Genomic DNA, 27927 nt, shown 5'->3' on the forward strand with positions numbered 1-27927 from the left:
TGCAGCAATAGTAAGGAGCATTCAAGTTAATATGCTATTGTAAACATTCTATTCCAAACAGATTGTCTTTACTTCTAGGTAGCAGTAAACACTGGGGCTGGTCTGCCATGGGCTCTCAGTTATAGATCATCCCTTTACTTTATGCAGCCACTTTATTGGCAATTATTTGCAGGCAAAAATGACAGTGCCCAGTAAGGATGATTTTTAAAGGGACCGTTCGTTCAAAAATTAAAATTCTCTCTCATAATAACCCCATTCTATCCCAGATGTATATGAATTCCTTTCGTCAGCAGAACACATTTGAAGAAAAATATCTCCGCTCAGTAGGTCCTTATAATGGATGTGGATGGTAACACAATTTTTGATGCTCCAATGAGCACAACCGATCAGCATTAACATCATCCATGACTTCAGTGGTTAAATGTGCTCTATGCATAAAGCAAATATCTGAGGTGACAAGGGATCCCATTGTCTTGTTGTCCCCCTCATTAATGCAAACCTCTCTGAAAGAACTGCATTGGCCCTAACTCTTGCATTTGGTTGGTGGTATATTTTTTTTTTTACCAGTTTAATAAACCGTTGATTAAAACCATTTGCTTCACAAGTTTAAAAGAATAAATGGCCATAGAGCCCTGCCAAAAGCCTTTTCAGCTTTGTCATTATTAACATTTGTTTCTTATTTTAAGTTGCATAATCGATAAGATTTAATGTTTGTCGTATATGATCATACAATACCTGTTTTTTTTTTCCACTAAACTAGTTTTATCTAAGTTAATTATTGTTGGTAATATATCAGCAAGTCTGGTAGCAATTATTGATGTGAAAAGCTTTTGATCTACATTTAACAAAGATATCGGTCTATAAGATGAACACTGTGTGGGATCTTCCCGTCTTTTAGTATTACGGTTATAATGGATGAGTTCTGTGTCTGTGGCCACTCTGGATCTAAAATCCAGTTAAAAACCTAACTCAATATTGGGGACAACAATTTATTAAATTCTTTATAAAATTCATTTGTAAATCCATCACTAGCTGGATATTTTTCTGTTTAACTTATTTTAATAACTGTTAAAATCCCTTCTGTTATTGGAGAAGTTAAAACTTTATTTTATTGACCTGTAATTGTAGAAAGGTTAAAAAAATTCAAGTAGTTTTTACTTTTAGTTGTACCCAAAATTTCTGAATCTGGTTTATAAAGAGACTGGTAATAATATCTAAAACGTAAAATGATTTCTAACTTTCCCTTCCTTTCTACTAAATCTTTATCCCTTATACTCATTATTACGGATTTGTCTTTTTGTTTTTTTAATTGAAATGCTAACATTTCTTGGAGATTTTGCACTATTATCATAGAAAAAATAATAGAAATTTAGAAGATTTTAATGTATACTAAACAGAAATACTAAGGCCTTTGTTACCTCCTTTAGCTCTTCATAAACCTCCTTATTTAAATTTTTCACATGCTTTTCCTGTAAACTTTTTAATTTATTTTCTTAGTTTAAGTTCTCTCTTTGACTATGTTTATTTTTCTATTATGCAAATGCTATTATTTCCCCTCTCATTGTGGCTTTAGCAGCCTCCCACAACTGGTGTCACTTCTGCATTATTGTTACTCTGTATATTATTTTAAAGCTATGTATAATTTTATCCTTAAAAATATTATCCCTAAGAAGAGAATTATGAAACCTCCATATTGAAATTCCTTGTATACTCCCAAACTCCATTTCCATTATCACTGTTCTTTACCCTTAACACATCGTTTTTAAACATAAACATATAATCTAGTCTAGAATAAATATTATGAGCTTCAGAATCATGTGAACTCTTTAATCCGCAGATGCATAAAACACCACACATCTATCAACCCAAGCTCCTCACCTGCTTGTTGCAAGAGTGTAGCCGCTTTTATTGATTTATGTTTTCTTAAACTCTGAGTATCTAGTTTTTCATCCATAAACAAATTAAATCTTCTGCCATAACCATTATTCCTTTAACCTCCATTACTATCAATAATAAAATATATAAATAAAAATTTACATTTTCCCATTGTGGGTTGTATACATTAATTAGAGTTATTATATAGTCTCCTCTCACTAGTACATATCTTTTCATATATTTTTCTCATCTGACCCCTCATCTATTTTTCTAAATTCACTTTTAAGGTTCAAATGTTTCTTAACCAATATTGCTAATCCTCTTTTTACTTGAGCTGCAACGAAATGTTCATCTTTATTTAAATGTGTTTCTTGTAAAAAAAAAAAAGAATTACCCCTTTATCTCTCTTAAGTTCCTTCTTTATTTTATTGGCTTATTTAAAACATTTGTGTTTAAAGTCCCCTCATTTTTTTCATTTTTCATTCAAAATTTTCATTTTTAGGTGAACTTTCCCTTTAATATGTAAAACCTGGAGTTAGCATTGCTGTTTATCTCAGTGGCTGTCGCATACAGGCCTTGAAATATATGACTTTAAATCTGCAGTATGTACTTATTAGTACTCATCACATGAAGCATTGTAAATTAATTGAATTAACAGTACAATATGAAATTATTGACTTTGTAATAAAACAACATGTTTAAAGATGATTGCAATATATTGCAATATATACAAAAATAAGAAGTTTGAGAGAGTGGGAAGACTGACCAGCATGTTCACACTGGAAGTCGGCATATTGTTTCTAGGAGTTCTGATACCCTAGGATCAGCCGCATTATGCTGACTCATGGAAAAGCGGCATCTCCTATCAGACATTGTTGTACTGGCTCCAGCGTTAACCTTCGCTTGTGGTGTGACGAGAACTCCATTGCTTCAGCTGCATGAGAGATCCTGATTCAGATTCCAAGTTGATACTAGAAAGCAACCACGTTCGCATAATTGGTGACAACCGCGATTCAGAGGTGGCATTATTCCCTCTAACGATACATTTTTACTCCATCGATGGTCAGGTTTAGGTTTGGGGTTTGGGGGTTACATTTTACTAAATATGCATTCCTCTTCACTGTGTTGCAGCCTATACAGCTGAAAACTCACTTTTAGTGGCCCTTCGTGGACATTACACCTAGAAAATGAAGCTCACACGTGCCCATACGCCCAGCAGCACTTACTGTTTTGCCCACTGGGGGCAGTGTTTTGAATTTTGCTAAGCACAGACCGATTTCTGCTGAAGAAAAGTCAAACTTCTGTTTCCGATTTCACCGTGAAATCCTTCTGGGCTGACACGACTGCATCATTTGCAATGCTTCATGGGAGTGCGCGGTCGCTGCTGAGCTCTTTTGCTGCGATTTAAATTTCCATGTTCTTCTCTGAAAGGTGGAGCTCTCTTCAGGATCATGGGTAGTGTAGTTCTTCCGGGAATTAAAAGCTTTTAAAAAACATTTTTTAAATGAAGTTGAAATGACTGAATTGTGGCTTCAACAAAAGTATATATCATCAAACTCAGAGCTCATTATAGGTCTGTATTGAAAGTATGTGAGAAAACAAATGGGCTTTTTACTTCTAGAGTCCTATGAGCTTTACATGCCAGGAAATATAGCGTGATACATCAGTGATTGTTCTACACTGCAGAGCACCCATCTCACTTCTGCTTTTTATATTTGCACTGGAGTTATAAGACACACGATTCTCAGAAAGATCATGTTCAAAGCACATGACCTTCTTGTCAGCTGTAGTAGTGTGCAGGATTTTTTCTTTTTGACTTTATATAACTTCTTGATGACAAAAATGATAACATTCATCAGTGATGTCTGTATATTCACTGTTGGTCATTTTTAGAAGACAAATAAACTAGTGAGAGCCCTCTTGTGTTTGTGAGAGGAAATGTAATCACTTCCCACCAGCCCCCTCTAGACATGAGGGTATCTAAACATCAAAATCTGTAATATGATCATGCTTGATAGAAGCATAAAATGCATTTGAGAAGCCACAACAAAAACAAGTCTACAAAAAGATATTTTAATACAACATTAATACACTGCAAATTGCATTTTCTTGAATCATTACTCAGTATTTTGTCTTATTTTTCCAGTACAATATCTAAATCTAATCTAAATCTAAAAACAGTATGAATTTATTTGAGAAACAAAATTGTGTGGGCCTAATATTTTAAGACTTGTTTTAAGAGAAAATCTTTATATTAAATGTATTTCTCTTACCTTATTGGCAAATTGCTCTCCTTGTTTAACTATAAACCTAATTGCATATGATGTTTTGATATCTAATGCAATGTCATTCAGAGTCAAACATTTTAATGAAATGTGACTTCAGTGCTCAAATACTTGAGAGTCACTAATTGATCGCTAACAGAAAATAAATCTTTGGATATTTCACCCCTGTATGACTTTCTTTCTCCTTCAGAGCACAAATGAATATTTTTGAAGAATATTTCAGCTCTGTAGGTCCATACAGTGCAAGAGAATTGTGACCAAAACTTTGAAGATCCATAAAGCACACATATGCAGCATAAAAGTAATCCATATTACTCCAGTAATCAATAGGCTTCTGAAGCGATACAACCAGTTTTGGGTGAGAACAGACCAAAATATAACTCCTTTTTTATCATGACATCTGCAGTCTCCTTGGCGATCATTATTTCAAGCTCAATTACACTTCCTGTAGCGCCATCTAGTGCTCTGCACATGCGTCAACCACTAAGTAGTGTAATCCATCTTAAAATCATGATCATGCCTAGAGACTGCAATGACAAGCTTTACAGTAAAAAATGAATAACATTTTGGTCAGTTTTCACCCAAAATCAGCTGGATCGCTTTAGAAGACACTGATTAAACCACTGGAGTCTTAAGCCGCGTTCAGACTGCCAGCGACACGCAGCGACAAAACAACCTCATCTCATTCGTTTTCAGTGAGATCTGGTGACTTCCGGCAACACGAGCAATGGCGACCGTTGGCGACCGGTTGTGGGCGTGTCCAGCGACGCAACAAAATTGAGAAATGTTTAACTTTATGCAAATGAAGAGCAACAGCCAATACGAGTGAAGATGGTAGAGCTCACGTGATCCTAATATTTTAATAATAATATTAAAATAGTGAAAATAAATGCTTGGCATTTTTCCGTCTGACCCTGAGCTTTTAACAGGAGCAGGACACCGTACCAGCACTTATACAAGCATTTATGGGCTACCCTGTGATCATGCACAATGATTGACATGTAGAAAACTGAAAAATCTGACAGATAATAGGGACATTTCCTGCATGTCATTTCATAAAAAAATAACTTGCAGCACCTTTAAGAAGATTTTTATTCTTAAGAATATTTTGTGACTTGTCTCAAGTCACCAGAACACTTGCACACCTGAATAGCTCATATCATTTCAACAAGAAGAGGACAAGGGCTTGAAAAAGGGATTAAAGTGGGACTTAAGTGCTCACATTTAATTAATAATATTAACACAAAACTTTAAGTGATTAAGTTCATAAGGCAAAAAAAAAAAAAAAGAACCATAGAAAAGAACAAACACAGTTTTTTCTACTTTAAAACGTTTTTACCCCTAAAAAGAAATGAATACAGAGGCTTACAACCTTCCTAAAGCAATCCTAAAGTAAACATTTTAGAAAAGACCATAACTATTTTAATAAATTATTATTTATCTAAAGTTGGGCTTGCTCGATAAAACACTAAGTTAGTTTGAATAATTATTAAATAATTATAAAACAATAATGTGATCAAAAACAAATAACACAATTAATCATGGCCCACTGATATGCAAGTGTGGCAGGGCGGAGGGCGGGGCCGGGTCGTGATTCTGCACACCTAGCCACTAATCAGGCTAATCAAGCCTCAGAGAGGGATAAAGGCTGACTGGAGACTGCAGTGAGAGAGAGAGAGAGAGAGAGAGAGAGAGAGAGAGATTTACGGACAGCTGTCTGACACCTTTGTGAATTTTCTTGATAAAAATATGATCGTGTCTGGTAACATGTGCATGTAAAATGGCTAGAAATAGCATTTTAGCGTAGCGTAAAATTTTCCATCTGAAAGGACTAAATAATCCTGTTATATGTAGTCCATTACTCCCCAACCCTGCTGACATGTACATATTATAAGGAACCTTCCTACTATAGAATTATAACATGCCACATTTCTGTTTTCGTGAACTACATAGTCGGCAATACAGCCAATATGCCTCACCAAATCACACTAACAAGAGCAGATAGCACAGAATGAGGAAGGACCCATTCACACAGGATGCAGTCTTATGTTCAAAGACTGCTGGGCCAATGAAACGTTACAGTGACGTTTACATTATGAGACTGAATAAGCTGGACAGAATGAAACTGAACCAAAGAATCTAGACACATATTTTTTAATGTTGAACAACATTTAACTTGAAAGCATCGAAAAATGGGGTACTCATGGCGTAAGATGCTTAAAAAAAGCTACCATAATAATGTAATTTCTTTACATTTTTGGGCTTTTCTCAGCAAATATTGATTTATGTGAATAACTTAATTAATTGGCATATCATGTCATTAACCCTCCGTTACTGTGATCCTTTGACTTTTCTTTTAAAATTACAAATGTTTCCTTCATTGCAGCAGTAAAAGGCATGGTTACTTTTCCTCCACTTGTCATCCGAACATACATATAAAAAAAGACTTGATGAGTAAGGTGTTGCAAAAGAAAGAAAAATGACACTCTCACTGTTTGGGGTCACATTTGACCATCAGTTCGAGTCCTGGCTCATGAGGTCCTTTCCTGATCCCATTCCCACTCTTCTCCCTCTCATTCACTGACCTATGTGTCACTTTACCCTATGTGATTGAGAGGAGCACATGAGTGTAGAGAGATTTTTTTATGCTAAAACATGTTTTTTGCATGTCAGAGTAAATTTTCTACAAGGCATATAACATTTATAAAATCCTTTGTGAATTTTTTTCTTCTGTGGAATACAAGTGGGGATGTTAGGCAGAATTGCACCCTCAGTCACCATTCACTTTCATTGTATGAAAAAAGATCCAATGAAAGTCATGAGGGACACTAAACATACTGCCTAACATCTCCTTATGACTTCCACTGTAGAAATTCATAATGGTTTGGAACAACATGAGGGTGAGAGAATGATGACATAATTTTCATGTTGGGTGGAGTATTCCTATAAGTTCAAATATATATGTTCTATATGTTTTAGCATCACTTTTAGCATCATTGTAGCTCTGTGTGACATATTCTGCTTTTAGAATCCTGGATACATCCATCTTGATTTTGTTCCATGCATAATTTTACCACCAATCTCCTCCATCAATATAATGACTTTCCATTAAAGCCAGAGGTGATCTGAGATCAAGCAAGTAATTAACTCATGTTCAGTGAGTCTTTCTTTATTATATTCAAACACATAACCATTCAGTTTCACAATTTTCATATTCTTCTATTCTATTCTATTTGGAAAACATGATTTTCCAAAACTGTGTGCTTCCCTGATTATCCAGACATCTGATTTACCTAACCCAGGTGCTCTCTTTATTCCTAATAACCTGAACATAATGCCACACACTGGACAACACAAACATTATATAATTGACATACAGTGTATAAATGGCTCCAACAATAACTGATCAAAACATTGTTGCTATGGTGATGCAACAAGTAACCCATCTATCAATAAACCCGAATTCTGGGCACCTGTGTTCTGCAATTTGGCGAATGAACGTCTCTATGCTGGTTTTGTGACATCTACAAATAGATGGGCCTCTTTATCATAATGTTTAAAATGACCTTCTCCATTATTTGAAGTCCTTTCGCCATTTTTATTGCCAGCATTCACTACCTCTGATATCTGTACAGCTTTGATTTGTTTTTCTTGATATAAATGTGTTAAAAACTCACAAAAAATAAGTCAAGCATTTATTAGAAATTATTCTCTAAAATTATAGGTACGTTACAAAATAATGTTATTGACAAGCATACAACTGTAGCTAGTGTTGATTTAGTGTCTTAATAGGAACAGAGGCAAATACAATATTGACTTCCTGTTCATATTTCACATCACTGGTATTTGAGAGGCTGTAAAAAGATGATGGTTATTTAATGGGAAGTATTTTTGCGCACAAGTGAACTTGTATCATTTCAGGTGCATGGAAAAAGTGTACTGAAAACCACAGAAGTTGCAATCCGACACTGAATGAAAATGCTCACACTAAAACAACAAGAGCTAAACTCAGCTGGTCACAATCTCTTAAATAGGGCGTCTATAAACTGTGTTGGTTCCATTGTTGTCTTATCACCTCTCACTTCGCTTTTCGCTAAATTTTGTCTTATCACCTATCTAAATGTTGTCTTATGACAAGACAACAATGAAACCAACCTTCACCCCCTGACCCTTCTAAGCCGACCCGGAGCCGGTCGCGGCGCACCGCAGCCATCGTTAATATTTTCATGTTCATGCTAAACAAATTTATTCATAGTAGAACTTAATCTTTTCTGCTACTCCACCACAAAATCTTATTTTTCAGGGTTCAGAAATCCTTTTGTACTATTTAGGACAAATTTATTTAGCTGAAATTTGCATTAGGCAACATTAATTTAGAGGTATGTAAAGTATAATTACTAAACACAATAAGAATACATTTTGTATACTTAAAAAAACTGCTCACCTTGCTCAAATATCCACACACATTTAAGGTTACAAGCTCTTGAATTAGCGTAATATCTTATTAAGACTTATTACGTTAGTTATCTAATTCAAATCAGATTTTATGCCAAGCTTTTTTAAAAACAGGTTTTAGCTCTCGACTTCACAGCAACCTGTATTGTCATTCTCTCCACCTCCTGAGATGTAATGTGCAGTATGCATGCTCATTGTCTTTACAAATGTCATTTGAATTAGGGGTTATTGATAGATGGGTTACTTGTTGCATCACCATAGCAACAACGCTTTGATCAATTGGCATGCTTGTTTGATTATTGATTGTTTGGATGGGGGAGGGCAAGGATGCTTACTTATTTCTTTGCACCTCTGGCCAAAAAATGAATAATGCAAAAATATTTTTCAAACCCATTAAGTTTATAACTCAAACATTGTTTGACCAACCATATTCTGATCAATCGGATGATGTTACAGCAAATGTGCAATTCAATGCAACTCTTTTGTCAGGCATTACCTTTCCCTCACTGACCATATCTATTATTATTCTGTGTCTGCTGTCTCAGGGGTTTTCTGATTTCCTTCTGCTCACACTCAAAAGGTCTTGCTGGAGCATTTCTGTATAATGTTGATCTACACAAGCTTAAATGTATAGATATGGTTTTTCAGTAGTACTAATCTTTAGATACCTAACAGATAGTTTAAAAATGTCCTGCAGCCTATTGTTACACAAATTACTTTTTTTAGTTGTTTAAGCTAATCATTAATAATGGTAGGTGGAGACTAAAATAGAACGTATTAAAACCTGATCATTAACTATGTATATAGTGTATTATCAAAGGGCTGTCAAACATTTTGTTATTTCTTCTTATTTTGTTATGTCAGTCTGATTCACTTTCCTGAAGACTTTATTCATGCATGTTTTTGTCAATGAAAATATATGTGAAACACCATCACAGCAGGATATGATTTGTATATTTCTGCTCACTTATATTTAACAAATCATTTTAGCCATAACACTTAATCATGCTTGGTTTGATCACAGTTTTATAAAATCGGATGAAAAGTAGGCCTACTGTTCATGTCAACATGTACAATAAGCCTGTAATGTTTCAAGTAGGTTGTTGAAGAGGCTCTGCATCATTATTCTGTCCAAAGTTCATTGGTCATTATTAATATTATATAACACAGATTTCCGTTTCTTTTCTAAAGATATTTACAACTGAGATTTTATTTACAGCTGGAGCAATTAAATGTGCAATCAATATTTTGGTCTTCAATCAAATAGTTTTGCAATTAACCATGTGTGATTAGACAAATGTTCTGTAGTGTTTGCTCTGCAGTTCTCGAGCTCTAAAAAAAAACGTAGAATCATCTCTAATCCCCCTTTCTGTTTTTACTGAAACTTTTTTTTTGTCACACTTTATATTAGGTGGCCTTAACTACCATATGTATTACCATTAAATACATACAAGACTATGCGTTTACTGGGTAACTACTTGTTGTTCAGCAAAATGCCCAAATTTGCTGCAACTGAGGTTGAGGTACTTGTAGGGTTAGGAGTAAGGGCAGGGGTAGGGTTAGGATTAGGGGTTAGATTTAGGTTTTGGGATAAGGGTTGGGTTAGGGGTAAAGTTAACAGTGTAACTACAAATGTAATTAAATGCAAGTACTTCAAATGTAATTACAATGCAACATGTATGTACATAATAAGTACATTGTATCAAATAGTTAAGTATAGGCCTACATAGTGGGTCCCTCGTTTTTTTTTAACTCAAAGTTTTCACTCACAATTGTGCCAGTTAGAATGGCTTTTTTATTTTATTTTTATCATTAAGACACCATCATTTGAAAATAAACGGGTGATGAAAGTGAAATCTCCATTTTTGGAATAGCAAATGAAACCACACTCGATTCCCATAACATGACTATATGACTAAAAGCACACTTCGATCGTGTGAAGGCAATATTCGTATCAAAAATACAAATCTAATGTGGTGTAAGGAAGAGTTATTGATCACCTATGGACGTGTTTTGGGGGCTGGACGTTTGCCCAGTGTTCTCCACGCTTGATTGGTCTGTTTTGGAGTGAGGGGGCCATCCATTGAGGAATGTGCTGGTCATCCTGGAGGGGTGAGTAATTGGGAATCACGTGGACTTGACCGAAACATGGACAGAGGGGGTCGACCATGAGAAGCATCAGTGAGGAGCAGTCACCGATCTGTCTTGAGATCACCTGGAGAAGCGAGTTTTGACGCAAACAGCCCCGGACTGAACATCAAAAGAAAGAGGAATCCATGGCAGAGGGTATGTGAGGATATCTTTGGAAGTTCAATCAAGGTGTTGTTTTAGGGGACATGAGAGTGTTGGGCTGGGGGTCCCTGCATTGTCTCTCGGGTTTGGGGGACTTCTTCTCCATCCGCGTCTTTCCGTCCGACCCTACCACACATTCATACTCCATACGTTTGCGAGTTCGTCCAACTCTCCTTTGTTTTCAGTTTTTGCGTTTTTCCTGAAGACCGAGTTCAAAGAGTGTTTAACATGAGACTTGATAAAGGTGGCGGGCTCGCGCAGATCACTGAGGGGAAGATGAGGAGCTCATTATGGGTTTAGATTCACACCAGGACTTTTAAAGTCAACTAGCAAAAAATTCGAGTGTTTTTTTGCGTTTATTTGGAGCACCTTTGGACAAAGTGGCCAGCATCACTTTGGAGAGAACCACACAAAGAACCAACATGTTTTGTCAATGGATCCACGAAGGCGAAATTAATTTACGATTTCAAATGATTTCTCGATATTACCCTCAGAGACAAAATTGCAACGTTTGTTTAAATCCATTAAATAATAGCCTTTTAAAAATCACAGCAGTTTTGGTGTGAAAACTCCCAAAACAACATATGCTTAAAATCAAATTTTCTTGTTCTTTTTTATTATCAGTAGCTCCATCAAAACACCTTTAAGATGGAAAAGAAGAAAATACATCTTCAAAGTCAATGCTTGTGTCTCTTGAGGGATAAATCATTTTAACATCATTGAATTTATTTATGCACAGACCTTAATATTTCAGTGTTCACTGAATTATTGTTTCCTATTCTCTTCTTCCTAACCCTAAAACAATGATGATAACAACACTGAATATCATACAATGTACACAATACCTAGTAGGCCTATATTCTGCTGAAATGAAAATGTAACTTTACCATGCTACCTTTGTTGGCATTTTGTTATACCAAAATGCTAAAGATATTTGGTGATTTTAAAACAATGAAAGTGACTGCCTTGAATATTCTAGTGCAGACTTGAATTTCAAAACACCACTGTTTGCTTCTGGGTCTCTCATTATAAAAAATATATGTTATAAATTCTGCTTCAACTGACCAATTGACTTATTAAAAAATCGTAAAATCGTTCCTTGATGCTTCTTACATGAGAATTGTAAAATGTCTAATTTGAAGATCTGAAACTGCAGGCCTCTGGTGGTTTTGTTAATGTAATGTAAATGGTTTTGCAGGAGGCTGTACGAAAACAGAGGAGGAGGAGGGGCAGGCCACTGAGGAAGACCCTCAGTTGTATCATGGCGTGGGTGTGTGCAAGTGGTTCAATGTACGGATGGGTTTTGGATTCTTGTCCATGACCACACGAGATGGTGTGCCTTTAGAAACTCCAGTCGACGTGTTTGTCCACCAGGTTAGTGTCTTTTTAGAAACTACAGTTCTCCCTAAACACTATTATTTGGTCTAGCTATTGAGTTTAAAGAATGTTTTAGGCATGCCCTGTTTCCAGTTGACCTTTCTGCTGTATTTGGGAAAAACCCAAGATCTGTAGAAAATAGACATGAAGTGTTATGTTTATTTGAAACCCCAAATTGCTAAAACAGCTCGTCAATCCTGGATTATCCTAATATTAGGCAAACAGCCAGGTAAAGTGTACAAACTTGTAAAGTAATTGTGTTGGTCCACCTTGATATAGCCCCCTCTCCCCTCATTTCCTGTGTAAGTGCCATGTCTTCAAACAAATGTCTAGCTTGTCGCCGTATCTTCAGGGTTGGCCCCTTTAATCTTGGTTCCTGTCATAAAGTCATTAGCCACAGATGCTTGTATGCAAATTAAATAGAGGTATTTATGGAAACTTGTTTTTAATGTGTGGGAGGCTAATTGTTTCCCAGAGAGCCACTGTGTATATAAAAACCAGAAATTTGATCCTTATTGAAGACATTTTTAATCCTTTTGATGAATGTGAAGTTTAATATTCACTGTCATTCAATTTGTATGCACTAAAAAAATATTTTGCTGCTTCTTCAATTTACTTAATTAAAACGAATGCCTCCTACACACTACACGACTTTCAAAGATGGTACCGTTCATATTACACAACTGTCTTGTCATGGAAGTCGTAGCGTTTTCAAATTACACAAGGAATCGGCGATAGGTTTGAACACATTACAAAACATTTCACTATTGACGAATCCCCGATGATTCTGCCTGGGCTCCAAATTACATTTCACAACAGAGTACATGCGAGAAGTGATACGAGATATGAAAACAAATGCCTGATCATGTGTTATGCATTTCAGAATATGATTTGAAAAATGGCAATTTCTCTCCAACACTTCTCTTTCTCCACCCGGTTGTGGTACAGTTCTGAGGAAACATTAAATAGGCACTGGTGCTCCTGCCAATGTTCTACAAATATTTCCTTAATTTCTTCAGTCCAATGAGACTTTCTTGATACTGCAGCTTTGCTAGTTGATGTTCTGTTGCAGGTACATCAGGACTCCTCCCACTGAAACTTCCCGTGCCCCATTTCTTGCCCTCTCATTGGCTGTAGGTCAACGCTGCAGTTGTATTCAGTCAAAACATATTTCACTTTACGCGATTTGGAATCGCAGACAGGTCCAGATATTTAACATTCTAGAAATTTTGCTGACATCGGTGACGCGTCTACGCGTCTTTGACAGTTCATACATTGCGATCTTCACTCACGGGAGTGAGCTCCGATTTGCCAACGATTTCAGGCTTTTGTCAGTGATCTCCACAAAACTGTCGGCGAGAGAAAATCAGGCTTAAAATTGTGTAGGGTAAACTCGGCATAAAGCAACACAATTGTAGAACATTCAGCTCAGGCTCAGGGTTTCTGACCAGAAGGTCGGGGGTTCAAGCCCCAGCACCACCAAGATGCCACTGTTGGGCCCTTGAGCAAGGCCCTTGACCCTATCTGCTCCAGGGGTGCCGTATCATGGTTGACCCTGCACTCTGACCCCAGCTTAGCTGGGATATGTGAAAAACGAATACATTTCACTGTATATATGCAAAAAACTGTGTGTATAATGTGTGACCAAAATAAAGGATTCTAAAAGGATTCTATAATCCATTTGAGATGGGACTACATAAATACTTTTTGTGGCGTGATGAAGCTGGACAGGGGATTTCCATTTCCCAGCATGCTCTGCATGGGAATCAATAGGGAGAGAAAATGTTAAAATTTTGTGTCATTTTATGTGTTTTTATGCAAGATGAATATAAAAGGGGACACTTGTTCATGTTTAAAGTTTTGTTATGCTGAGATTTAGAAGAGTTGCTGTTATGTTGGAGTTTTGGGGATTATCATTATTGTGAAGAGTGGAGCTTGAGCTAACAATGAGGACAGTTTGATGAAATGTAATTAATAGATGAAACATCAAATTGATTCCTGGCTTTGTTGAGTAAATGCTGTGCTAACCATAACATAATTACTCAACTACACTCTATAGTGCTTCCAACCAGCATGTGTTTAGCATGCTAATGTTCACTTTCACTAATTGGTACATAAAGAGTACATTATTCAAATAGAAAACAAGCTTAAGCAGATCCCCCTCTAAATTTTGTTAGCATTCTCTGACATTAACAGGATTTGTTTTAAGGATATTTATATATTTTGAGGGGAAAATAAGAAAAAAAAATGTTGTGTTGATCTAGAAGTATTTATTTACTGGGTCTGTCAATGAGCAAACTCCACAACCATCTAATGGTCGACTAATATGGGTTTTTCAAAGGCGGATGCCAATATCAATAAATCAGGGAGGCTGATGTCTGATAATACCAATATGTAATACAGTTTATTGATATCAAATGAGACAAACATGAAATCATCAACATTTATTTTGCGCACATTTTTTTTTAAAAATGTGAACAGTGTTGTGGGTCATTTTCGGACCTGGCCCAATGAGGAACTATTTTGTTCTGTTAATCAGACAATAATCTCAAAATTGAGAAATTTCAGTTCTGTCACTACAGCCGTCATCTGTATAGATGTAATCCACGTGCTGGACACACGTTTGGCCATGGCAGTGGGTCTCAGACATGCAACATTAACTCCTGAGGTCCTCTGGTCTTTGTGCAAGCAAACAAAAGATGTCCTGCAATAAAGAGCTTCCCTCGGCTGTGAAAGATTCTTTGGTTAGCTGTGAAGCTTCCTATTATGTCAAAGCTTTGTGAGTTCTCCATCACCTGTGTGACTGTTACTAATAGATTGTTCATGTCTGTACTGTACCGGTCTGGTGAACAGACTACTATTGGGTTCTGTAGGAACAGCATAAAGAAGGTGTCTCGGAGCATCAGGGCCTGTCAGCGGGAGGAAGGGAAATGGGGGGCAGGGGATCACATGCGTTTAGGGAAATAGGTTAATGGTCACTTTGACTGTCACACAATGTAAGCACTTGAAAAGGGGACACTGCATCTGCCCCAACACAGTTGTAACCAATGGTGTTTGACCAACACATAGACAGCTATACAGTAAATCTTTGTCAACTCCAGTGGGGCAGTTTGCATCACATCAATCAGGTAGTCAGGCAAGCCCAGAGGAAAATTTGCATTGCTCAGAGGTTGCTCTCTCATAGCTTAGAAGATGTAATTGAGTTCTCAGTTTTGTGTCATTTAAGTATCAATTTAGTCTCCTTTTAAGAGGAAAAAAATAGCCACAACTGAGACAAATGTTAACATGCTGTAAGAGTGTAGAGCTATAAAATTAATGTGGTTTGATGATCTCAGTTATTTGGGAAGGATTTGGTAATACTGTTAATATCTTGTCAGTTTCCTGGTGAATTAGAGGTGCTACAACCAGGGGTGTAGCAGTAATTTTAAAAGGGGGGGTGACACAGCTGTCTGTAGGTGGCTCGCACAAACCCAACACTTACAGTGCAGTATTAAAATATTACATTATATGTTACTATATACTTATAAGTATTATATGAATATATATATGTATTATTTACTTTTAATATTTGTAGTATTTTAAATATTAAAATATTAGCTGTAAAAATAAAGGGCGTCTTGTGGAGCACTTGCTTCTCGCTGGAGAGACGGTTCCTCTTCTCATCAAGAACATGAGATACTGCACTGAATAGTCTCTCTCTCTCTCTGTGCTGGTGCTTGGGGCAGGTAAATACCTGTGTGCAGTCCGCTATCTTTATTCATGTACCAGTAGTCAAGAGGATTGTCACGTTCGTGTGACATGAGCGTGAAGCGATCGTCTGTGTTCCACAACTGCTATCGGCTCCTTGGATAACATATAACGTGCGAGTAAGGGCACCCGGTGGACTTTCTGGTGCCCCCCTAGGGAGTTGGTGCATTGGTGCCCTACGCAGACTGCGTAGTGTGCGTACAGGGAGCGGCGGTACTGCTTTGAAGTATTTCCACACCACATCGGCCTTTCCTTGGTAGCAGCGTGATAATGGCTAGATCAATCGAGAGTGAAACCTGAGCAATGGGGGGCGGGGAGGCATTTATTTTCGGATGAACATTTTCAGTGGCCGAAATTTCGGTGCATCCCTAGTCCATAAATTTTTATGTACAAAAAAGCATGTCTACATATGTATTCACTTTAGTAAAATACCATCTAAGAACACAGCAGATCAATCTTTTTTCCTACAGGTTGTCGACTGCACACCAACATAGAGGTAAAAACAGGAGCAGCTATTCAAAATAGCTTTACATATTTAACACAGATCTAGTAATCTACTTAAATGGGCAAAAACAACCGATGAAACTATTACCTCATAAACATACTGTAAAAAGCATAACTTAATGAAGACTCATGACTGATATAAACTCCACTTGCAATGTGTGCTTTAAAGAAGGATTGTCCTTTGTTTTTATTCTGCAGTTCATTTCACAATATACTGCCAATAAAGGAACGATATGCCGATAAATAACTCTCATTTGTGTGTTCCTCATCTCTCGATTATTCATTTATATAAACATCAGTGCTGATAGAAAACATGGATAAATAAGCATTGTTGAAAGCAACATTGTAGAATTGAACAGAGCTTGTGATGAATAATGTAAGGATTGTTTTGGCTCTTGAAACTCACCTGTGATTGGTTGGATGGTTGTTCAATGAGCCCAAAGTAACAAAATGTAAAGAATACTGCATACAAATCCACCATTTGGACTCGGTATGGGTTTAGCTTGAAAAAGTGAGGGGGACCATATCACCTTTTTAAAGAGTGTGGGGGACGGCTGCTACGCCCTTGGCTACAACTTTTATTCACTTTCACACAAATCAGGAGTAAATGCAGATTATGAGTTCCTAAACACTTTCTTTTTACCCTGTTCCTCACACAATGTTATCTTGTGACTTCTAAACACTTTTACTATTGTGAATGACTTGTAGGGCCATACATTTTAACCTTTATATTACATTAACAAGCTCATTCAACATGTGAGCCAAAAGTTCCATAGAAACTACATGAAATTACTGTATATGGTTGCTTCAACCTAACATTTGCTCTTTTGACACTATCGGTTTGTTTTAGGTGTACAGTTGAGGTTAGGGGTTTTGGTTTTGTTTATTTAAAACCAAACAAATCACGTGAGGTTTTTAAGGTAAATGATGTATCATGTTACATTTGCTTTTATTACACCTTTGTTCCTCAATGTAACCTCAATTTTTGCTCTAAAATGAGGAAGGAGCTGAAATATATATATATTTTTAATTATGCAACAAATGCTGTTTATTGAGCTTTACTGGAATTTAACCCGTAAAGTAAGTCTCAAACTGTTCTTTGTTCTGTTCTGTTTGCTGTTTGGCTTCTTTCCTGCTAACTGCTTCTGTTCCTCAATTAATTACTTTTTATGAGTATGTACAATTGCTTTCTATACACAATCAACCATACTGACCAGCAAAGCCTCTGTTAAGCTTTTCTTTTAGGTTTGCATATTGTGTTGTATGTCTGCATTGTAATTCACGTACGTTAAGATGCTACATTGCTGCCATTGTTTAGTAGCAGTGAAAATTTAACAGTCATTATGTTTACATGCACTATAAAATTTTGATTTCAGTTGGACTAAAACAATCATTCGTCTTTTTAAAACGTCGTGTCAGACTTCACCTAGATAATGCGATTGTAGCTCAGCTTCGTCCAGCATTGTTACACATTGAGTTGGCCTCGCCATTGAGTGTGTGGATTCTCAGAGAAATGGGATGTATATTCAACATCCTTCCTTGTCATGTTTGGCATACAGATCAAGACTGTAGCTCGACTATACAAAAACCCACTGTAGCTCGATTATAAGTAAGCATGTAAACATAATGATTCAGTGGAAGAGCAATGAATTCACTTTAAAGCAACATGAATAAGAGCATATGTTCTCTGCAGATGGTAGTTTTTTCGATAGTGGTGGATATATAGGTATTGTGAATGAAAGCGATGCTGTGAGTGTTTCTTTAAAGATCATAATTCTGGAGTAGCTACACAAGCCTGTAAAAAGCATCCAATTAAATTGGATGTTATAGGTTTATGCTAAATCTTAATGAAGGGTAAAATGTTACTCTCCTAGTTCACCCTCAGGATAGACTAAAGCTAAGCAATCATTTGAAGAATGTTTGTGGACCTCTACCCCTGCAAGAGCATCCTTCCCTGTGGTCAGTGAGGGGGATTAAGAGACCTGTGTGTGCTATTGGGGGAGGTGTGTGTGTGGAATGCTATACCTTGGGTCGGGGGATGGTAACGCATGAGGTTTTCACACATAAATCACCCGCTTTCTCTTTTACATCCCATACAAATATACGTCACACATAGGCTATGCAATACTTGCCCAGTTGACACTGAAGTTGTTTGAGGCATTTGGTTTTTGCTTGAATAGTATTTCACAGTAACACAAACACTGAAATATGGTTAGCTGTTTTGTATTTCCAACCTAACAGCAAGTTCTCACTTTCTTCATTAATATTTTAGCTTCTGTATTAATGTTTTTTGGTGTGAGTCAAACCAGAGTAACCTTAGGTTAATGTTTTTTCTCTATTTCTCTCTACATGTCTGTGTTTCTCAACCTCTCTCAGAGTAAACTGTACATGGAGGGTTTCCGCAGTCTGAAGGAGGGCGAAGCTGTTGAATTCACATTCAAAAAGTCGTCCAAGGGTCTTGAGTCACTGCGAGTCACTGGACCTGAAGGAGCACACTGTGTGGGCAGCGAGAGGAGACCCAAAGGCAAGAGTGTTCAGAAGCGCCGGTCCAAAGGAGACAGGTGAGGGCATAAATGGTTATATATAGGGTTGGGAATATGTTTATTTGACACAAATGTTGTTCTAGGACCGACAAAAGGTGTTAATTGAGCAACATGTCCTACTTGTATGGTAGTTGCACTAAAAGCAAATTAAATGTTCTTCCAAACAGATGAGGTTTTAATAAGGCTGTACCAATACTGGTAATAGAATCGGGTCAGACAATGAATCGGGTCAGACAATGCACTCACTTGTTCTCAAGCTTGTAAAAATGCTCCAGTACCATCTGACGATACCATCTGTATGAATGAAATTTTGTAAACATTCAGGGCACAAATTAAAATCACATTATGTTGTAGTGTGATTATTAAAATGCACAGGCTGAGATTGAATTAGATAAATATATAGTTTGAATGTTCTGTGCGCTTCAAAGTGAATTTGTGCCTCATAACTTTTAGAGATCCTTGACTCATACACGGAAACACCATCATGAGCATTGTGTGCTCTGTTTGCAGATGCGTTGAGTGGGCAGTTATCCCATCAATGTGTGCTACCTGGATAGCGTTTACATTTGTGTCCTGTCTCCGGGTTTATACGCGCATCTCCCGCTGAATGCGTTTACATGCGCTCTAAACTATGGAATAGCATTTCTGTGGACCCCCCTCTACTTTTTGCCCCTCAAGCCCTAAAATGTCCAGTTTGACCCCCTTATCGGTGGCCATGACTGTTTATAGCAGATGACAGTGAGCAGAGCACTAATTCACTTTGTAGGGCGAGGCGCATACAGATTACATATTATTTAATTAAATAACAGCCTTTTTTAGATTAGTAATCACATTGGGTTATGTAGCGACCTTCTTTTCTGGAGGTGAGAAGCTACTGTCAAAAACACACAGAAAAGTATGACAGAAATAGATCACTGCTGTTTAGTTGTGTAATATTTAATGTAATACTACTACTACTAATGCAAATAATAATAAATCTATAATAATTGTTTTATATTGAAGCAATATTTCACACCTGTGATGCTCTGTTATGCAGCACTTTATTTGACAAAAATAAATTCAGTGTTGTATTTTGTATTGTGCTGTGAAGTTCTTTATAAAAGCACTACATTTGATGAAACTAATACAATATTATGTTGAAAATGTATTGTTTTAATTCATTCGATTATAAAATGAATAAATACATTTATTTAGACACCATTTTGATAGGAAAATTCAAATAAACTCAATAGATATTGGACTCGGTATCGACTACTACCGAAAATAAGGTATTGGTACTTGTACTCGTTCTAAAAAAATGGCATTGGGACATCCCTAGCTTTTAAGGTAAATGCACTATCGAGTTTTAAATAAAAAAACTACTACCTACCTTAAACCTTAACCTAACTGATAGTGTCTTCATCAGGAAATGACGTACGCCTCAAAACATACTACGAGTCACATAAAAATCATTAAAAAAACAATTTAGGAATAGCAATGTGATTCTATGAGACCAGGTTGCTCTTCTGAGTCTTTCTTCAATATAAGTGTACCAACATAGCATGAGTATGTGTGTGTTTAGAATGCCATAGGGAGAGCCACCAGAAACCACTGACTTTGATCTCTCCAAAAACATGGTTTGGTTATCTCACCCCTTTCACCAGTTCCTCCCCTTCCCCCACATCTGGCCTAGGTTAGGGCTGCATGGACAGGCCATCAATGTGACCTGGATCAATAACTGTTTAAAACTGCTGGTCACTGATGCATTTATGCCTGATGGATCCCCCAATTCTGAGGTTGTGCTTTTAAGATTAGGACTCTAAAGGGATCGTTTAATTGGGTGAACTATTCTTTTAAAATGTGAGAGCAACTTTAAATATTAACTGCCAGGTTGATCATCCAGTTTGAATTTGGACTGAAAATTTGGCTTGGATTTGTAGAAAAATATTCAACTTACATTACATTTATGCATTTATCCAGAACAACAGCAGTGCATTCAAGCTGTACAATTATCAGTACAAGTGTTCCCTGACATTGAGTTGCACCTACTCTGCCATTTCCAGCATTTAACCGACACAAAATGTACAAAGATAGACGTTTCCCAGCTATCAATACTGATATTAGAGGCATATCATTCGGCCTACCAATTAGTGCATTCTGATTATTGTGAAAGACACTGGTGTTGAGAGTATCTGAGGAAGTATTGTTATATCCTCAAAGAGTCTTTAGAGGCCTGAGTTCAATACATCCCTAGAGCACGCTGCCACATTAAGAGGAGCCGCATCTGTCCATTATGATTATTCATTCTGCTCAATGGGCTCAATGCATTTGCTTCATTGTTTTACTAGAGCAGAATCGTTTAAAGGGATATTTGCCCTTTAAAAACTTCATATTTTGGAGCATGAACCAATCAGTGTGTAACCGTTACTGTTTTGGTTTCAGGATGTAGAGGGGGAAACACTGCAGTTCATTTAATTGATAGCAGATGAAGGTGCCCGAGAGGGGTCAGAGGTCAGCATTGTCATGGAAACTGCATGTGTTGAGGGACTGGGTGGGGTGTTTAGGGGTTAGGGCGGCAAAAGGTCATAGTTCATAGGTTACTGCTGCAGCTTTTTTCAAACAATGGACAACATTGCCTCTTGCACACTCTGCCTGCTGTCCGTCTATGCCCCTCACTGGCCTTAGGTCAGAGCCTATAAACCACCAGAAACAGCTTCGGTGCCCTGCTCTCACCCAATTGACCTCATCTGAGTGGACATCAATGCAGCAGTGACTGCCCCATACCAAGCACCCATATGCCACTGGGATCTCCACACATGGCCTTTCTTAATAACACTGTGTTAGGTAAACTCTGATGGCCAGGGCATAAACACACATCATCAAAATTCATTCTGAGAAATATGCTTGTATATTTCACTTGGTTAGTAATAATAAACTAAAATGAAAAGCTTTGTACAAAACAGACATAGCTAGTTTTGACTCTAAATTCTGATTGGATGAGCTATGTTCAAAGCCATTGTGAAATGCTGATATACACACACTTGTGAGCACATGTTCTATATAATGCTATGTTCTAGGCCTAGATATACTTCAAAAGAAATCAAAAAACAAATGGGCGTGATGTTATTTAAAGCAAAATCTGGCCAAAAAGATGGTGTTTTTGCGTTTGTTTTGGTGATTCGCAATGGCTCGTCTGGGCTGCTAAACACCTTCTTACTGCCATTGGTCAATGTCATTGGTAGGTGTGACCTGGAGCTCCACATACTACTTTGTTTACATTGTTCAGTCTGTATTCAACATGATCACACTGGTGTGTAGAGTTATTAGCGAGCTGGTGCACATTTCTAATTCAGTAAGATAATTTGCATAGAGAAACATGTCATGCAATTTTTAATAAATCCACAAAAGAAATCAAATCTACTCAAATACTTTAAAATTGCCCATTCACTCATGTGTAGGATTGCCACCCGTCCCGTAAACTGTGGAATCGTCCCTTATTTAAAGATAAAAGTTTGCGTCCCTTATAGAATCAATACGGGACGCGATTTGTCCCATATTTATGGTGTCACGGTGAAATCGTTCCAGATCGCTAATTTAACATTGATATAAGCTGGAAAGTGTGCCTATGGTATGCCTCTCTTATGATCTTTCTTTTGTCTGTATTTTGAACATTAACACTTTTATATGGATATTGTTGCAGTGTATCGATGTCATTATAAATTATAATAACAAAGTGTAATCGGCACATATTATGGCCGAGTATTAGTTAGTGTAATGAATTCACAATGTAACGACAAATTGAACATTATCTACTGCTTATACAGTTGAAGTCAGAAGTTTACATACACCTTAGCTAAATAAATTTAAACTCAGTTTTTCACAATCCCTGACATTTAATCTAGAAAACATTCCCTGTCTTAGGACAGTTAGGATCACTACTTTATTGTGAGAATGTGAAATGTCAGAATAATAGTAGAGAAAATTATTTTTTCAGCTTTTATTTCTTTCATCACATTCCCAGAGGGTCAGAAGTTTACATACACTTTGTTAGTATTTGGTAGCATTGCCTTTAAATTGTTTAACTTGGTCAAACGTTTTGTGAAGCCTTCTACAAACTTATCACAGTAAGTTGCAGGAATTTTGGCACATTACTCCAGACAGAACTGGTGTAAATCAGTCAGGTTTGTAGGCCTCCTTGCTCGTACATGCTTTATCAGTTCTGCCCACAAATGTTCTATCAGATTGAGGTCAGGGCTTTATGATGGCTACTCCAATACCTTAACTCTGTTGTCCTTAAGCCATTGTGGAGGTATGTTTGGGGTCATTGTCCATTTGGAAGACCCATTTGCGATGAGCTTTAACTTCCTGGCTGATGTCTTGATATGTTGCTTCAATATATACACACTTTTCCTTCCTCATGATGCCATCTATTTTGTGAAGTGCCTCCTGCAGCAAAACACCCCTACAACATGATGCTGCCACCCTCATGCTTCACGGTTGGAATGGTGTTCTTCAGCTTGCAAGCCTCACCCTTTTATAACGACGGTCATAATGACGATGGGCATTTCTCCAAAAATAAGATCTTTGTCCCCATGTGCACTTGTAAACTGTAGTCTGGCTTTTTTTATGCCGGTTTTGGAGCAGTGGCTTCTTCTTTATTGAGCAGCCTTTCAGGTTATGTCGATATAGGACTCATTTTACTGTGGATAGATACTTGTCCACCTGTTTCCTCCAGCATCTTCACAAGGTCCTTTGCTGTTGTTATTGGATGGATTTGCACTTTTCACACCAAACTTTGTTTCATCTCTAGGAGACAGAATGCATTTCCTTCCAGAGTGGTATGATGGCTTCGTGGTCCCATTGTGTTTATATTTGCGTACTATTTTTTGAACAGATGATCGTGGTACCTTCAGGCATTTGGAAATTGCTCCCAAGGATGAACCAGATTTGTGGAGGGTTTTTTTTCTGAGGTCTTGGCTGATTTCTTTTGATTTTCCCATGATGTCAAGCAAAGTGGCACTGAGTTTAAAGGTAGGCCTTAAAATACATCCACAGGTACTCCTCAAATTCAGTACACCTCATATCAGAAGCTAATTTGCTAATTGTTTAAAGGCTTGACATACATTTCTGGTACAAGCTGCTTAAAGGCACAGTTAACTTAAATTATGTTAAATTCTGACCCATTAGAATTGTGATATAGTCAATTAAAAGTGAAACAATCTGTCTGTAAACAATTATTGGAAAAATGACTTGTGTCATTCACTAAGTAGATGTCCTAAATGACTTGCCAAAACTATAGTTTGCTAATATTAAATCTGTGGAGTGGTTAAAAATTAGTTTTAATGACTTCAACCTAAGTGTATGTAAACTAATGAATTCAACTGTACATTACTTTAAATCATCATCGAGTGTTTAAAACAGCTTAATTACTGACCGTGACTTCTACTTTAAAAATTAGGCATGAAGTAATTGATATCATATTTTAAAGGTTTTACAGTATCCTCATATTTAAATGTTTCTCTAACGCCTCCCATCAGCGTTGTGGTGGTTGTCTGAATGTTCACAAACAGTATAATGTTGTTCAGCTGTTTAGACATTCTTTTTACCTCTGAACAAAGAATGAAGAAGAACACCTCCAGAAGAATATCGGGGCCTTAAGGCCACATCCAGAGGAATCTGTTTTCATTTGGAAACACGTTGATTTTCGCATTTTATTCTCCACTAAAAAAAACAGTATAGATAACCACATACTTTTGAAAACAATGACGTGAGGAAACAGGTTTCACGTGACCAAACACATGCCGTTGATTTCCGTGAACTGCTTCAAAATTACAACAAAAGTACCTCTGGTAAGAAACCTCTTAAATTTTTTTTGGTTTGGTTGTAAAGAGTAGCGACTCTAGTTTGGTTTGATATGCTGTTTTTATTGTAAATATTTAGTTCATTTTTCGCGCTTTGGCATGCAGATAAACATGAACTACTCGGATGAGTGCTGTGGAGCGCTTTCTGACAGACGTTCCAAAAACATGTTCGTTATTTTTAATAATTTTCACGGTAACAAATCTGTGGGTCATTTCACTTCATTTTAATCTAAATGTTGTTATATTTTTGTTTGTTATCACTGTACAATAAGGTGCTATTCATGAACTTAAATACATTCCTATATATTATTTACTGTGCATTTTCACATTGAGAATAAATGTATTCATCCAAAAGCTGAAAAATGTTGCTTTCAGAGGCTTTATATGGAGTTAGGATGAAAATAAGATGCATTTCAAACTGTTCTGAGACCAGTGGAGACAGACAGCACACTGAAGGTTAAGTCCTTCACTAAATAGGGGGCAAGGGAGCATCCTATTGCTCTCTATGCATGCACTACTAAAATCCAACAAAAAGTTCAGTTTCAGGCTGTAGGTGATGTTTGGACCACTCAACATGTTTGGCAGACATGAGACAATGATAATAAGTACATAGATTCAGAATTGTATTATTCAAAATTTTATTTGAACATGATTAGTGGTGATTTGATGATGCTGACCATTACTTTAAATCAGAATTATATATTCATCACTCTGGACAATCAGCTGTAATGTCTGTATCGTCTTAAAAACATGAATAACCAACACTCCTGGAAACATAATAAACAATTTGAAAATGAAAAAGACTTTATATTGGTTGGTATTTCTTAAAATTGCACAACTTAGTTCCGCTGTCTCACATGAGGGTGTCACAGTGACTCAGTGGTTAGCTCTGTCGCCTCACAGCAAGAAGGTCCCAGCTCAAGTGAGCCTTTCTGTGTGGAGTTTGCTCTTCCCTTGTTCATGTGGGTGTCCTCTGGGTGCTCCGGTTTCCCCACAAAATCATGCAGGTTAAATGAATTGAAGACTCTAAATTGACCCATAGGTGTGAGTGAGAGTCCCCCAGCCACTGGGGGTTGCATCAGGAAGAGCATCTGGTGTAAAACCTGTGCCAATTCAAATATGCGGATCATGGATGGTCTGCTGTGGCAACCCCTAATGTGAGCAGCTGAAAGAAAAAGTCCTTCTGTCCACATATGAGGACTTTCAATTGAACACAGGTCTCTTTAATCATATTGCTGTTGCCACTGTTTTATAAAAGCAATAAACCACTGTTAGCCATGAAAACTTTTATGGGTTATTAATGTATTTTCTTGCAAAATGTTTGGTGCATTTAGTTATTCCAAACGGAGGACATGGATCAAAACTTACAGATCACTGTAATCACAATGTGGGTGTGCAGTAAAACTGTTGGATAATTCCTTGTCCTAGATGATTTAATGAATACAATTGTGCTGTACATTTGAGAAGGTTCTTCTCAGGCACAAAAAAATCTAAAAAAATTGTTTCTTGCTTTGTCAGTTTTGTATAATATGCTGGGTTATGATAGTCATCAACTTTTTGTTGTACATGTAAATACACTCAGTCACTTCTTTTTTCATTTTTCTAAAACCATCCTTTAAATGAATAATTAACCCAAAAATGAAAATGATCTCATCATTTACTCACCCTCATGCCATCCCAGATGTGTATGACTTTCTTTCTTCAGCAGAACACAAACAGAGATAAAAGCACATATATAGGAAGTATAAAAGTAATCCATATGACTCCATTGGTTAAATTCATGTCTTCAGAAGTTATATGATAGGTGTGTGTGAGAAACAGATCAATATTTAAGTCATTTTTATCATAAATCTCCACTTTCACTTTCTTCTTCTTTTGTTTTTGGCGATTCCCTTTCTATGTGAATATCACCACCTATTGGGCAAGGAGGAGAATTTTATACTAAAAAAGGTCTTAAATGTTGATCTGTTTCTCACCCACACCTATCATATTACTTCTGAAGACATGGATTTAACCACTGGAGTTTTATGGATCACTTTTATGCTGCCTTTATGTGCTTTTTAGTGTTTCAAAGTTCTGGTCAACATTCACTTGCATTGTATGGATCTACAGAGCTGAGACATTCTTCTTCGTATTCGTTTAGTTTGTGTTCAGCAGAAGAAAGAAGTCGTACCCATCTGGGGGTGGCACGAGGGTGAGGAAATGATGAGAGAATTTTCATTTTTGGGTGAACTATTCCTTAAAAGCAAACTAGTCTCAAACTAATAGTCTTTCTTCAGCATAACAAATTCAAAGATATTTTGATGGAGATATGATGTGAAAATATACAAAGTCAATGGGGTCCAACACTTCCAAGTTCCAAAAAGTACATAAAGTCAGCATAAAGGTAATCTATATGACTCCAGTGGCTTAATCCATGTCTTCTGAAGTGATCTGATTGCTTTTTGGTGAGATGCAAGACTAAAATGTAGCTCAGGAGACCGCAGAAGTCAAGATTTTTTGTGAAAAAGGAGTCACATTTTGGTCTGTTCTCACCCAAAACCGACTGATCGCTTCAGAAGACATGGATTAAACCACTGGAGTCTGCCTTTTAATGATCATTTTTGGGTAAATTATCATTTTTGGGTGAACTATTGCTTTAAGTCTAATGATTCTAAGTTTAATTTTATTTTATAAAGAACATTTCAAATCATCACTATCTCACAGGTGTTACAATTGTGGCGGACTGGACCATCATGCCAAGGAGTGCAAGTTGCCTCCCCAACCCAAAAGATGCCATTTCTGCCAAAGTGTGGCACACATGGTTGCCAACTGCCCTGTGAAAGCTCAGCAGTCCTCGCAGGGATCTCAGGGAAAGTCTTCCTCTATTACAGGGGAGAAAGCTGAGCACAGTCAATCTCCACCACCCACTGGGAGTGCTGACTGAGAGCACATGCAACGATGGGACAAAACTTGAAAGCCAATCATATCACTATACTGGAAAAACAAATGCAAAGTTCTATGCTGCTT

The 27927-nt window shown here is 37.0% G+C and overlaps 2 protein-coding genes across 2 annotated transcripts in view; one reads left to right on the forward strand and one right to left on the reverse strand.

Moving 5' to 3' along the window:
* themis2 (thymocyte selection associated family member 2) overlaps positions 1-2665 on the reverse strand; it is a 34096-nt gene extending 31431 nt beyond the window's left edge. The window contains 1 exon segment of the mRNA XM_052143419.1: positions 2642-2665. The gene's annotated coding sequence lies outside the window, so the exon portion shown is untranslated.
* Positions 2666-10891: 8226 nt separating this feature from the next.
* Positions 10892-27844, forward strand: lin28aa (lin-28 homolog Aa). The gene is made up of 4 exons (XM_052143449.1): positions 10892-10901; positions 12106-12281; positions 18912-19096; positions 27625-27844. Exons 1-4 carry the CDS (start codon positions 10892-10894, stop codon positions 27842-27844), a joined length of 591 nt encoding a protein of 196 aa, XP_051999409.1.
* Positions 27845-27927: the final 83 nt, after the last annotated feature.

Source organism: Xyrauchen texanus, chromosome 15 (genome assembly GCF_025860055.1).
Source record: "Xyrauchen texanus isolate HMW12.3.18 chromosome 15, RBS_HiC_50CHRs, whole genome shotgun sequence".
Classification (NCBI taxonomy): domain Eukaryota; kingdom Metazoa; phylum Chordata; class Actinopteri; order Cypriniformes; family Catostomidae; genus Xyrauchen; species Xyrauchen texanus.